Source organism: Hevea brasiliensis, chromosome 16 (genome assembly GCF_030052815.1).
Source record: "Hevea brasiliensis isolate MT/VB/25A 57/8 chromosome 16, ASM3005281v1, whole genome shotgun sequence".
Taxonomy (NCBI): Eukaryota; Viridiplantae; Streptophyta; class Magnoliopsida; order Malpighiales; family Euphorbiaceae; genus Hevea; species Hevea brasiliensis.
This window is the reverse complement of record NC_079508.1, coordinates 40,050,221-40,063,742: the sequence shown is the minus strand read 5'-3', so window position 1 is coordinate 40,063,742 and position 13,522 is coordinate 40,050,221. Positions and strand designations below refer to the sequence as shown.

Here is a 13,522-nt window from a genome sequence, read left to right as displayed (position 1 = left end):
TATTTTCCTTAATTTTTTTTGGTCTTTATTCAGTCAATTTATGTCTCCTCACCCTAGTTTAAGTACAGTTCCAGACTTTCTTACTGTCCAAACAGACAGTAGAATGTACGGACTACCTAAAGTAAGGGCGTTACAAGTTTACTAAATGTTGAATCAATATTTTTCATGTTAGAAGAGTTGATCCCTTGGACTTTTGCAATGTTTGTGCTTTGTTTAATTTTTAGAATTAAAATTAAAAAAAAAATGCGTTCACTCATATCCAATTTATTAAAATTGCTCCTAACGATATTTTATTATGAGGGAGTAGACCACAAAATCCTCAAACATAACAATTACATAAAAATTGAAATACATATATAAATTAAATTCAGTGGGTAGACTTGATTGTGTTGCTAATATCAATAACAAATCGATATCTAACATCAGCTTTCAACATGCGTTCCATGGCAGTGTTCACATACTCAATTGGGATAACTTCAATGTCTGCTGTTATGTTGTGTTTGGCTGCAAAATTAATCATTTCTTGTGTTTCCTCCATTCCCCCAATGCCACTACCTCCCACCATCTTCCTTCCTGTCAATAGTAAATATATATTTGACATTGTTAATTAATTTTTATTTGAATTATGAGTAAGAAGTAGACATATAGGAATGGACAATTACCCATTAACAAAGGAAAGGCTGCTAGCTCAAGTGGCTTCTCTGGAGCACCAACCAAAATCAGCTTTCCATTAGTCTTCAATAGCCCAATCAAAGGTACTAGAGGTGCGTTGCAGACACCGTATCAATTATACCATCCATTGTGCCCATTGTAGCCTGTACCAGCAAGATTTATCAGGATCAGAAATTAAGTATACATGCACATAGGCAACTTCTCTTGAGTGTAAATTATAAATTATACGTACCTTCATTTGATCTTGGTCACGGCTAACCAAAAATGAATCAGCACCAAGATGTTCAACAGCCTCCTGTTTCTTGCTAGGTGAGGTGCTAAACACAGTCACCTTAACCCCATACCCTTGGCAAATTTCACTGCCATATGACCTAGCCCACCGAGGCCAACTACGCCCACATGCATGCCGGGCTTGTCAAGTCCATAATATTTTAAGGGCTGTACACCGTGATTCCAGCACAAAGGAGAGGAGCAGTAGAATCAAGAGGCAAGGTATCTGGAATACGAACGATGAAGTGCTCATCGGCAACCATGATGTCAGAGTACCCGCCGTAAGTGATGGTTCCGTCATAGTACTTCGCACCATAGGTGAGTATCGTTTCTGCGCAGTAATTTTCAAGATTGTTCGTGCAGTTATGGCAGTATTGTCATGATCCAACAATGCAGCCCACACCAACTTTATCTAACACATTGAATTTTTCCACTTTGCTGCCAACCTCTGTCACCACTCCCACAATCTCATGTCTGCATCATAAAATCACCAGAAAAGATCATTTTTAATATTGGTTGATGGGATTCCAACGCTTAACTTTACACCGTTAAACATTTTAATTGCTAATGTGATCAGAATACGTACCCAGGGACAAGAGGGTAAGTGGAAGTGCCCCATTCATTCTTGACCATGTGAAGGTCCGAGTGGCACATTCCACAGTAAAGAACCTTGAAACAAACGTCTTTCTCTCCTGTTGCCCTGCACAAACATGTCATTTATGGATAATTAGGAAGAACTGGATTATCGAATTTGTTCTCAGACATTTAAGAAAAAGAAGATTTGTTGATTTAAAAAGAGACACAAGAAAGATTTATGGAATTATAAGAAGAAAAAGAACCTCCTGGAGAAGTTGAAGGGAGAAAGGACACCAGATTCGTCTCTTGCAGCCCATCCGAATGCCTGTTTGGGATGCTCTTCTTCTGGCAATTTGGCGACCATTTTTCTTCGCAAGAAATTTAGATGGAAAATACAATATAGCAAAGAGATTTGCAGATGAGTCGAAAGCAGATAGCTTGAATGCTAGCTTCTGGTGATGGGTTAGGGGGTACGTGCCCATCAATATATATAGTAGTTGGAAGTTGAAAGAATCTTGGTTGGGCGATGGAGTGATGACGTATTAGGTGAGCTTTTCCTCTTTGGGCCTTACGTATCGGCTGACCGAAGAGCCAGCCGCAAGACTAGGAAGAAGTCAAAAAAACACAGAAAATTTTAAAATAAGGCTGCTTACCTAATCAAATATGTAATAAAATAATAATTATATTATGAAATCAATTAAATTTAATAAGAGAATAACAGGCTCATTAAAAAAGATCTCATTTTTTTTTCAAGTTATTATTATAATTATTTCTGTCTAATGACATCAAAAATTTAAATATTTACAAGTATAGCCTTTTAATCTAGTTCTTTTAATTGTGAACCAATTGATAGATTTTGAAATTTTAATTAAATTTTATTCAATTTTCGAATTAAAATTGGGAGTGTGCCCCTTGACATAGATGTCATCACACCTGACATTTTTTTATTATATTTGAGTGAGTACCACATGACATACACGAAATTAAAAAAAAAAAAGTTTAATCATAGAAAGGGTAAACTTGTAATATATCAAATTTCTTCCTGCACTTTCTTCATCCTCCTCCATCACCAACGATGTATCAAATCTAAGCTCTCTAGCCCCTGAAATCAAAACCATAACCCTCTCTCAATATTTCATTCTATTCTTCTTCTTTTTTCGGTCCAATAAGGCATCATATGCTCAAGATTCCTCCTCACAGACACTCTAATCTCAAGCGACTTACCTCCCGCATCGTTCAACTCATTCGTTGAAGATAGCTCCAACAAGTGTTTTCTCTTCCTCTTCAAATTCTCATTCCGATTCTCAACCCTAATTCTTGATTAATGATTATCCATTTTGCCTTAATTGATAGATTTTTTAGGAAATTGACGTTGCCAAGAGACAATATGCCAAGCTGAACCCAATTGATATGAATGCAGTGATGGAGGCCTGTGTTTGCTGCTACGATATTAATTCAGTTCTTCGAATATTTTGTGAGATGTTGAAGCCGGAAAGTTGTGGCGTTGATGGGATCACATATGGTACACTATTGAAGGTACTCCCGCTACTTCAAAATTTCCAAACATCAATATGAATCCTTCTTCTTAATTTGCTATTTGAAAGGGTTTGGGAGATGCTCGAAGAATCAATGAAGCATTTCAAATACTTGGTCCCTGGAACAAGGTTTTGTTTTCCCCCAAAACAATAGAATATGTTTTTTGCGTTACCATTACTATCATTGGGCTTACTTCTATTTGCCTTGCTTGCTCTGTTGTAGTGTAGGAGATATATGCTGCACTAATGGCCTTCTTGCACATTATGGTTTTTCACTTCTTGAAGGAGGCAATCCTCCTATCTTGATTGAATGCAAACTTGGCAGAGCAAAATGCAGATAATGATGGAATGTGCTATGCATCAAACTAGTGAAGGGGAAGGAAAAATCATCAACCTGATGATAATAGCTGCTTTGAAGAAGGAAGAAGAAAGAATGAACTTTTAATTTAGGGTATAGGATTATGGAAGTTGCAAATTTAGCCTTTCTTTAGGGTTTTTTTTTTTTTTTTTTTTTTTTAAAATTGCTATGTGTCATGTAAGACTCACCCAAAATATAATAAAAAATTGTCAGTTTTAATGACACCTTAGCAGGGCAATCCCCTCCGATTTCAATTTCAAATCTGAATAAAATTTAATCAAAATTTTAAAATCTGATTAATTGATTCAAAATTAGAAAATTTTGATTAAAACACTTTTGCTAGCAAAGGCTTGAATTGTTGGCTCCATTAGGCCCTTTTTTTTCATATTTTCTATAAATAATTGGTTCTCTCACAATAATCTGATTCTTGAATTTATGCTTTGAGTTCTATCAAAAGATTGAAAGGTCTTTAGTTGAGAGGCCTTTTATTAGTTTTTTAATTTTTAATGTTTGTCTCTATATTGTATGGAGTCAGTGACAAATGCAAAAAGTCAATTGAGAGGTCCAATTAAAATATGTTACTTATAAAAATAACATGCATAAAATAAATATAAGTTAAACAAAAGAATTTCTAATACAAAATTAATATGCTGTTATAATTAATTGAATTACAATGCTAGTAGTTTATTATTTGTTAAATAAAATTTATTCATAATAATTTTATTGTCAATACTTGTAAATACATCTATTTTAATATAAATTACCCAACAATCATTCAACAGTTCATTGCTCCTCTATTATAAAGTGAACTTTTAATAACATATCACTTAAATATGAATATATTTCATAAAATTATTACTAAATATCTCATAATTTTAACGTGACTGAATTACAATGACAAAAATTAGTTAATAATATTGTTAGGCAATTATAAAAAAAAAAAAAAAGAAGAGTATGTTGGAATTTCTTAAGAAAATTGGTTGGCGTTCATCCCAAAAGCTATCAAAGGGAGAAGTGCTCAAAGCCTTATAAAAGACACACTACTCTTGTTTCAAACTAATATAAAATTTTAACATATCTCTTACGCTCAAAACTGAACATCTAAAGTAAAAAATAGATAGATTTTATTATATATTTTATATTTTAATTTAAAGAGAATTGAATATAAGCCTCAAATTTCTTAAATCTTTAATAGAATTTTTTTATATATATACACAAACATATAGATGTATAATTGAAGTAAGAAAGCTTATAAACAAGTATGCAATTGTACCCAAGCCGTTGGTGCTCATTATTTATTAATCAAATGAAAAAAGTAGAATTTCTTTATACTTTGGAAAGGCAAAGTCGCTGGGTTTTGTTGAGGAAATTAACTCTGCAATATTGCTGGTGGACTAAAGAAACTTAAAGAGTTTGGCAAACTACTAATATACCCTTGTAAAAATATGAAATTCTAGTGAAAATGCTCCTTCCTAGCATAGGTCTGTTACTGTATGGAGTATTTATTTTGTTTTTATCTTGTTTTTTGTATGGGTACGCAGTCTGTGGAGGAATTGTTTTGTGGACAGGTACGTAGTGTTTGTTCTGTGAAATTAGCTATTCAATTCTTTCGGTATAAAAGATCCAACGAGTAGTCCAATCACCTTAAAGATCTATCTCTTTTAACATACTCATCTTCTAATTTATTTTATTTTATTAAGATTTCATTTTAAACCAGCTAATTCTGCTATGCTACACACACACACAGATATATATATATATATATAAAGTATTGCTTAAAATTCAATTTCACAATAAATTTAATTTAATTTATTTTTTTAAAATTTTTTATCTAAATTAATTTAAAAGTTTAAAATTTAATTTAGTTCAAAAATAAAAAAAAATTAAGTTTTTTATTTTTAAATTTAAATTAAATTAAACTTTTTAAATTTAAATCAAAAAATTAAAAAATTTACTACAAATTTTAACTTATTAACTAAATTAAATTTAAATTAAAATTTTTACGTTAATCTAAATAAAAAGTTAAATTAAATTTAAATTAAAACATATCAATTAGTATAAGCAAAAAGTTTAAAAGAAATTAAATTAAAGATTCCCAATAAATACAAAGAGAAAAATTAAACATTTTACCTTAAAATGGAGAAAAGTAATTTTATTATTATATAAGCTAGAAATTAATATTTGAGTACAGACAAATATTTCTTTTAATTATTTCTAAACCAGTTGCTGGAACTGGAATTGTTTTTTAAAATACATTTTCAGCAAAAACTATTTTCAAACATCAAAAAGCCTATCTGTTCCAACTAAACAGCATAACATATATATATATATTTTTTTTAAAGACAAAAAAAAAAAAAAAAGAGAGAAAACAAAAGGGTCCGTCAGAATAAGCTACAAACTCACGAAAGTCACTCGACAAACCATGCCATTCACTATGGCCATTGAGAATCTCTCGCCCCAAATGAACTTAGAATCCACCGTTTTTAACATAAAATCCAACTGCCTCGCTGCATAGAATGGTCACGGCTACTTGAACCTCTCTTTTTTCACCCCTCCTTTCATGTGATAGAGGCAATCCAGTCCATTACAGCAAGTCCAAAAGGGATGGCTGCTCCGACTGTGGTTTGGCATGGGTAGATCTTGAAGTAGAAGTGGCCCCTCTTCCTATTCCGCTTCCTCTGCCCACAGCAGTAGATGGTGGCGGAGCAAGTTTAGGTGCAAGCTTTCGTTTTTCTTTGGAACCAAATATTGATCCAAGATCTGTTGATTTCTTATCATTATATGGACCCAAAGCAGACATACCTTGATTTTGTTTCATGAAACCAATTGATTTCTGAGGATTATGACCACTATTCAAACTACCAGCACTCATTGTAGAAATCCCTTGGTTTGATTTCAACAGCTCAGATGAACTTTGATTTCAACAGCTAAGCATATTGCTTAGTGGTGTATAAATTGAAATAAAAATAACTAAGTAATTGAAATAATTATTTTCACGTATAACCTTATAAAGAAATATAGAATTTCATGAATTTAAAATCTTTTACATGTTTATAGAACTTTGGAAGCAATTAAGTTAATCGGGATCTTTTCTATTCATTTATTCCATATTCAGTCTTAGTACTCATACCTGTGATCTCTTCGTGTACTTATTTAAATTTAAGGCTTATTACTCTTATCTGTGCCCAAGTAATCCATAACAAACTATAAAGACTGGATACAAGGAATATACTAGTTAAATATCCGTATGTCTAACATGTATACATCTGTCATGTTAGCACAAGGCCAGCGGGCAGGCATAAAGTCAGAAATAAAATCAGGCACAATGGCCAATGGGTAGGCATGAAGCTTGAAGAACAACCATATTAGACATATGTTGTCTATCAATGATCATTCTTATGGGCAATACTGCAATCTGTAATCCTTAATTGGTATACCAATCGATCCATGCTATATATATAAGTCTAGGTATACTTTAGACAAATTAGTATTATTAAGTACTTGTAATTTCATTATTTCATGATATGTACTAATTGTGTTTCATAACATTTTCATGTCACTTGTAATGGGAAACATAAGTCCCACATATATATTCATATTATTTTTATGTTTAACAAGTCATTTTGATTAATTTAATATCATATGCTAAGTTATTTTATGAACCTTTCTCAAGGTCCAGATTTGGTGTCTTTACTTCACCTAGCAAATTGTTCAAGATGTGGCCACTGTTTGGCCACACTTCCTTCATGGAAGTTGTTCCTCTATGTCTTGTCTTTGTTTTCCTTTTTGATTCATGTCATTTGGAGTTTTAGAACTTAAGTTATGGTCAAATAACCAAAATTGGTTCATTAACTCACTCTAGTTCCAGAACCAGGTAAATTCTAGAATCAATTTTTTCCTAATTATTTAGATATGTTACAGCCACTTTTAGGCCTAATATGCTTCATAGGAGTTATTACTCTATGTCTTAAGATCACTCAGATTTAAGATTTGCAATTTTTCAAGTTTTATAGAATTAATTATAGCAAATTAACTGGCCTGGACTCAAGTACCCTGTGCCTTCAGGATTCCAAGTTCAAGTCAGTGGCTTTGTCTCTCATTTTAGGGTTCTTACACTCAAAATTTGAGGAAAGTTTATAAATCAAAGTTGGAGCCCTGTCTCTTAGGTTTTCAGAACAGTTTGGCTCATCCCAATTTGAGTTTTTTACTAAAAGTTATAGTATAAACACTGTTCTAGAGTCAAGTGATTTTTTGGTTCTATTTCAGGTTTTGGCATACTGACTTGTCCTAGTTAATTGACTTAGTTCCATTGGGTTCTAGGTTTTGGTCAAAACACCAAAATTGTAGTTTTAGGTCTTATAGAGACTTTGACTTTTGTTTCACTGCATTTTCAGTTTTGTGGATCGAGTTATGGTATTTTTGCCAAAACTGGTCGGATAGGTTCAAGTCCAGAATTTCTGGTCAGTTTGGTTCTGGACAGAATTGGTGACCTAAATTGTGCTAGGAATTTGGTTGGGTTAGAGGTAGAATTAGGTTCTGTATTCTTCATGAAAAATGTGATCCTATGTCTAACCTTTCCAATGGTTCAAGAATCAGGTCATTCTGACCTTCCTATAGTCAGTTATGGCCATTTGAACATTTACTGTTTATTTGGTCATTTTTCCAGGGCCAGATTAGGATTATCCGGATTCAAGCAGTTTTTAGGCCAGGTTAGGGACAGTTTTTGGGCATGGTTTCTTCATGCAAAATGGGGCATTATGACCCTAGTTTCATCTCCAATTGGCCTCACACTAATTGGAGTAACACAACTCTACTTATGGCTCAATAGTCACACTAGACTCATAAGTCCCAAAACCTGCATGAAAATGTAACACTCCCAATTTCAATTCCTCCCAACTCCCAAACTTCAATTGACATTCATAGCACTTCTAATAGTTAACAATTGGTCTCAACATCATTAATTTTCAAGTCATACACAAAGTTCCCAAAGTTAGGTCAAAACCCTAACTCAAAATCACAATCTCTTGCAAACACATGCCAATCAACTTAATTATTACATATACTCATCAATAACACTAATAAACTTAATTAATTTCATCAAAACCATCAAACCCCAACTCTTGTCATGGCTGCTGAATTCTAGGGTTCCATATACACATGGTATTTCTTTTTAATTTCATGCAAATTTGTCTTAATTTGACATACTTATACTAGTTAAAGAAGAAAATGGGGTGCATAGTGCACTAACCTTGTTTGTGTCCAACTTGGACTTGCTAAACTTTAAATTTTTCTTCACTTCTTGGCTGCCACTATCTTCCTCAATGTCTAAAAGTAAGTTTTAGTGAAGGGAGGTATGGATTTTAGGGTTAAATGGCATGGGAAATCAAGTTAGAAGAGAAAACAATGGTGAAAGCTTGGAGGGGGTGTTGGTTCGGCCATGGAAGAACAAAAAAGAAGAAGAAGACTAAATAGGATAAGAAGGAATTAATTGAAGTTGTCTTATATATATACACATATGTCTAAGTTTAATTGGCCTAATATTTTAATTATGTCATCTTATGTCATGCTTACATCATAATTAATTTCCTTTTTCTTTTCTTTCTTTTCCTTTCTTCTTTCTTTTCTCATTTCCATAAATAATTTCATAATTTTAATTTATTTTTATGTGTTTTAATCTCTCTCACTTAATTGACATTTAGGTCAAAATTCATCACTGGGGTGAAATGACCAAAATGCACTTTGTTGGACTTATCGAGTTATAACTGTCCTTACCGATTGGCTAAATTTTCTTGGATTTTTCTTTGGTATTTTTATTATCATTTAGACTTCATAATTCCTTCAATTTAATCCAAAATATTTATTTCACAGGATTCCTTGCGGGTCTGGGGTTGACAACGGTCTTCACAGTCGCTTCCCATTAGGGTCACCTATAACCGTGATCTCCGGCTCATTTAACTCATTTGCAATTCATTTCTTTTATTTTTCCTTAATTTTTTTTAGTCTTTATTCAGTCAATTTATGTCTCCTCACCCTAGTTTAAGTGTAGTTCTAGACTTTCTTGCTGTCCGAACAGACAGTAGAATGTACGGACTACCTAAAGTAAAGGCGTTACAAGTTTACTAAATGTTGAATCAATATTTTTCATGTTGATAGAAGAGTTGATCCCTTGGACTTTTGCAATGTTTGTGCTTTGTTTAATTTTTAGAATTAAAATTAAAAAAAAAATGCGTTCACTCATATCCAATTTATTAAAATTGCTCCTAACGATATTTTATTATGAGGGAGTAGACCACAAAATCCTCAAACATAACAATTACATAAAAATTGAAATACATATATAAATTAAATTCAGTGGGTAGACTTGATTGTGTTGCTAATATCAATAACAAATCGATATCTAACATCAGCTTTCAACATGCGTTCCATGGCAGTGTTCACATACTCAATTGGGATAACTTCAATGTCTGCTGTTATGTTGTGTTTGGCTGCAAAATTAATCATTTCTTGTGTTTCCTCCATTCCCCAATGCCACTACCTCCCACCATCTTCCTTCCTGTCAATAGTAAATATATATTTGACATTGTTAATTAATTTTTATTTGAATTATGAGTAAGAAGTAGACATATAGGAATGGACAATTACCCATTAACAAAGGAAAGGCTGCTAGCTCAAGTGGCTTCTCTGGAGCACCAACCAAAATCAGCTTTCCATTAGTCTTCAATAGCCCAATCAAAGGTACTAGAGGGTGCGTTGCAGACACCGTATCAATTATACCATCCATTGTGCCCATTGTAGCCTGTACCAGCAAGATTTATCAGGATCAGAAATTAAGTATACATGCACATAGGCAACTTCTCTTGAGTGTAAATTATAAATTATACGTACCTTCATTTGATCTTGGTCACGGCTAACCAAAAATGAATCAGCACCAAGATGTTCAACAGCCTCCTGTTTCTTGCTAGGTGAGGTGCTAATCACAGTCACCTTAACCCCATACCCTTGGCAAATTTCACTGCCATATGACCTAGCCCACCGAGGCCAACTACGCCCACATGCATGCCGGGCTTGTCAAGTCCATAATATTTTAAGGGGCTGTACACCGTGATTCCAGCACAAAGGAGAGGAGCAGTAGAATCAAGAGGCAAGGTATCTGGAATACGAACGATGAAGTGCTCATCGGCAACCATGATGTCAGAGTACCCGCCGTAAGTGATGGTTCCGTCATAGTACTTCGCACCATAGGTGAGTATCGTTTCTGCGCAGTAATTTTCAAGATTGTTCGTGCAGTTATGGCAGGAGTGGCATGATCCCACAATGCAGCCCACACCAACTTTATCTCCCACCTTGAATTTTTCCACTTTGCTGCCAACCTCTGTCACCACTCCCACAATCTCATGTCTGCATCATAAAATCACCAGAAAAGATCATTTTTAATATTGGTTGATGGGATTCCAACGCTTAACTTTACACCGTTAAACATTTTAATTGCTAATGTGATCAGAATACGTACCCAGGGACAAGAGGGTAAGTGGAAGTGCCCCATTCATTCTTGACCATGTGAAGGTCCGAGTGGCACATTCCACAGTAAAGAACCTTGAAACAAACGTCTTTCTCTCCTGTTGCCCTGCACAAACATGTCATTTATGGATAATTAGGAAGAACTGGATTATCGAATTTGTTCTCAGACATTTAAGAAAAAGAAGATTTGTTGATTTAAAAGAGACACAAGAAAGATTTATGGAATTATAAGAAGAAAAAGAACCTCCTGGAGAAGTTGAAGGGAGAAAGGACACCAGATTCGTCTCTTGCAGCCCATCCGAATGCCTGTTTGGGATGCTCTTCTTCTGGCAATTTGGCGACCATTTTTCTTCGCAAGAAATTTAGATGGAAAATACAATATAGCAAAGAGATTTGCAGATGAGTCGAAAGCAGATAGCTAGAATGCTATCTTCTGGTGATGAGTTAGGGTGTACGTTAACATAAATATATATAGTAGTTGGAAGTTGAAAGAATCTTGGTTGGGCGATGGAGTGATGACGTATTAGGTGAGCTTTTCCTCTTTGGGCCTTACGTATCGGCTGACCGAAGAGCCAGCCGCAAGACTAGGAAGAAGTCAAAAAAACACAGAAAATTTTAAAATAAGGCTGCTTACCTAATCAAATATGTAATAAAATAATAATTATATCAATTAAATTTAATAAGAGAATAACAGGCTCATTAAAAAAGATCTCATTTTTTTTCAAGTTATTATTATAATTATTTCTGTCTAATGACATCAAAAATTTAAATATTTACAAGTATAGCCTTTTAATCTAGTTCTTTTAATTGTGAACCAATTGATAGATTTTGAAATTTTAATTAAATTTTATTCAATTTTCGAATTAAAATTGGGAGTGTGCCCCTTGACATAGATGTCATCACACCTGACATTTTTTTATTATATTTGAGTGAGTACCACATGACATACACGAAATTAAAAATAAAGTTTAATCATAGAAAGGGTAAACTTGTAATATATCAAATTTCTTCCTGCACTTTCTTCATCCTCCTCCATCACCAACGATGTATCAAATCTAAGCTCTCTAGCCCCTGAAATCAAAACCATAACCCTCTCTCAATATTTCATTCTATTCTTCTTCTTTTTTCGGTCCAATAAGGCATCATATGCTCAAGATTCCTCCTCACAGACACTCTAATCTCAAGCGACTTACCTCCCGCATCGTTCAACTCATTCGTTGAAGATAGCTCCAACAAGTGTTTTCTCTTCCTCTTCAAATTCTCATTCCGATTCTCAACCCTAATTCTTGATTAATGATTATCCATTTTGCCTTAATTGATAGATTTTTTAGGAAATTGACGTTGCCAAGAGACAATATGCCAAGCTGAACCCAATTGATATGAATGCAGTGATGGAGGCCTGTGTTTGCTGCTACGATATTAATTCAGTTCTTCGAATATTTTGTGAGATGTTGAAGCCGGAAAGTTGTGGCGTTGATGGGATCACATATGGTACACTATTGAAGGTACTCCCGCTACTTCAAAATTTCCAAACATCAATATGAATCCTTCTTCTTAATTTGCTATTTGAAAGGGTTTGGGAGATGCTCGAAGAATCAATGAAGCATTTCAAATACTTGGTCCCTGGAACAAGGTTTTGTTTTCCCCCAAAACAATAGAATATGTTTTTTGCGTTACCATTACTATCATTGGGCTTACTTCTATTTGCCTTGCTTGCTCTGTTGTAGTGTAGGAGATATATGCTGCACTAATGGCCTTCTTGCACATTATGGTTTTTCACTTCTTGAAGGAGGCAATCCTCCTATCTTGATTGAATGCAAACTTGGCAGAGCAAAATGCAGATAATGATGGAATGTGCTATGCATCAAACTCGTGAAGGGGAAGGAAAAATCATCAACCTGATGATAATAGCTGCTTTGAAGAAGGAAGAAGAAAGAATGAACTTTTAATTTAGGGCATAGGATTATGGAAGTTGCAAATTTAGCCTTTTTTTTTTTTTTTTTTTTAACTTGCTATGTAGGACTTACCCAAAATATAATAAAAAATTGTCAGTTGTGATGACACCTTAGCAGGGTAATCCCCTCCGATTTCAATTTCAAATATGAATAAAATTTAATCAAATTTTTAAAATCTGATTAATTGATTCAAAATTAGAAAAATTTGATTAAAACACTATAGCTCGCAAAGGCTTGGATTGTTGGCTCCATTAGGCCCTTTTTTTTCATATTTTCTATAAATAATTGGTTCTCTCACAATAATCCGATTCTTGAATTTATGCTTTGAGTTCTATCAAAAGATTGAAAGATCATTAGTTGAGAGGCCTTTTATTAGTTTTTTAATTTTTAATGTTTGTCTCTATATTGTATGGAGTCAGTGACAAATGCAAAAAGTCAATTGAGAGGTCCAATTAAAATATGTTACTTATAAAAATAACATGCATAAAATAAATATAAGTTAAACAAAAGAATTTCTAATACAAAATTAATATGCTGTTATAATTAATTGAATTACAATGCTAGTAGTTTATTATTTGTTAAATAAAATTTATTCATAATAATTTTATTGTCAATACTTGTAAATACATCTATTTTAA

General features: G+C 33.4%; 2 protein-coding genes and 2 pseudogenes across 2 annotated transcripts; 2 read left to right on the top strand and 2 right to left on the bottom strand.

The window, feature by feature from the left end:
* Positions 1-263: 263 nt before the first annotated feature.
* Positions 264-1,963, bottom strand: LOC131174557 (probable mannitol dehydrogenase; annotated as a pseudogene).
* A 913-nt stretch (positions 1,964-2,876) lies between these two features.
* LOC131174559 (pentatricopeptide repeat-containing protein At5g10690-like) lies at positions 2,877-3,526 on the top strand. The gene is made up of 2 exons (XM_058138258.1): positions 2,877-3,054; positions 3,123-3,526. Exons 1-2 carry the CDS (start codon positions 2,929-2,931, stop codon positions 3,279-3,281), a joined length of 285 nt encoding a protein of 94 aa, XP_057994241.1. The 5' UTR covers positions 2,877-2,928; the 3' UTR covers positions 3,282-3,526.
* Positions 3,527-9,655: 6,129 nt separating this feature from the next.
* LOC131174556 (probable mannitol dehydrogenase) lies at positions 9,656-11,343 on the bottom strand (annotated as a pseudogene).
* A 913-nt stretch (positions 11,344-12,256) lies between these two features.
* Positions 12,257-12,909, top strand: LOC131174560 (pentatricopeptide repeat-containing protein At5g10690-like). Its single transcript, XM_058138259.1, has 2 exons — positions 12,257-12,434; positions 12,503-12,909. Exons 1-2 carry the CDS (start codon positions 12,309-12,311, stop codon positions 12,659-12,661), a joined length of 285 nt encoding a protein of 94 aa, XP_057994242.1. The 5' UTR covers positions 12,257-12,308; the 3' UTR covers positions 12,662-12,909.
* Positions 12,910-13,522: the final 613 nt, after the last annotated feature.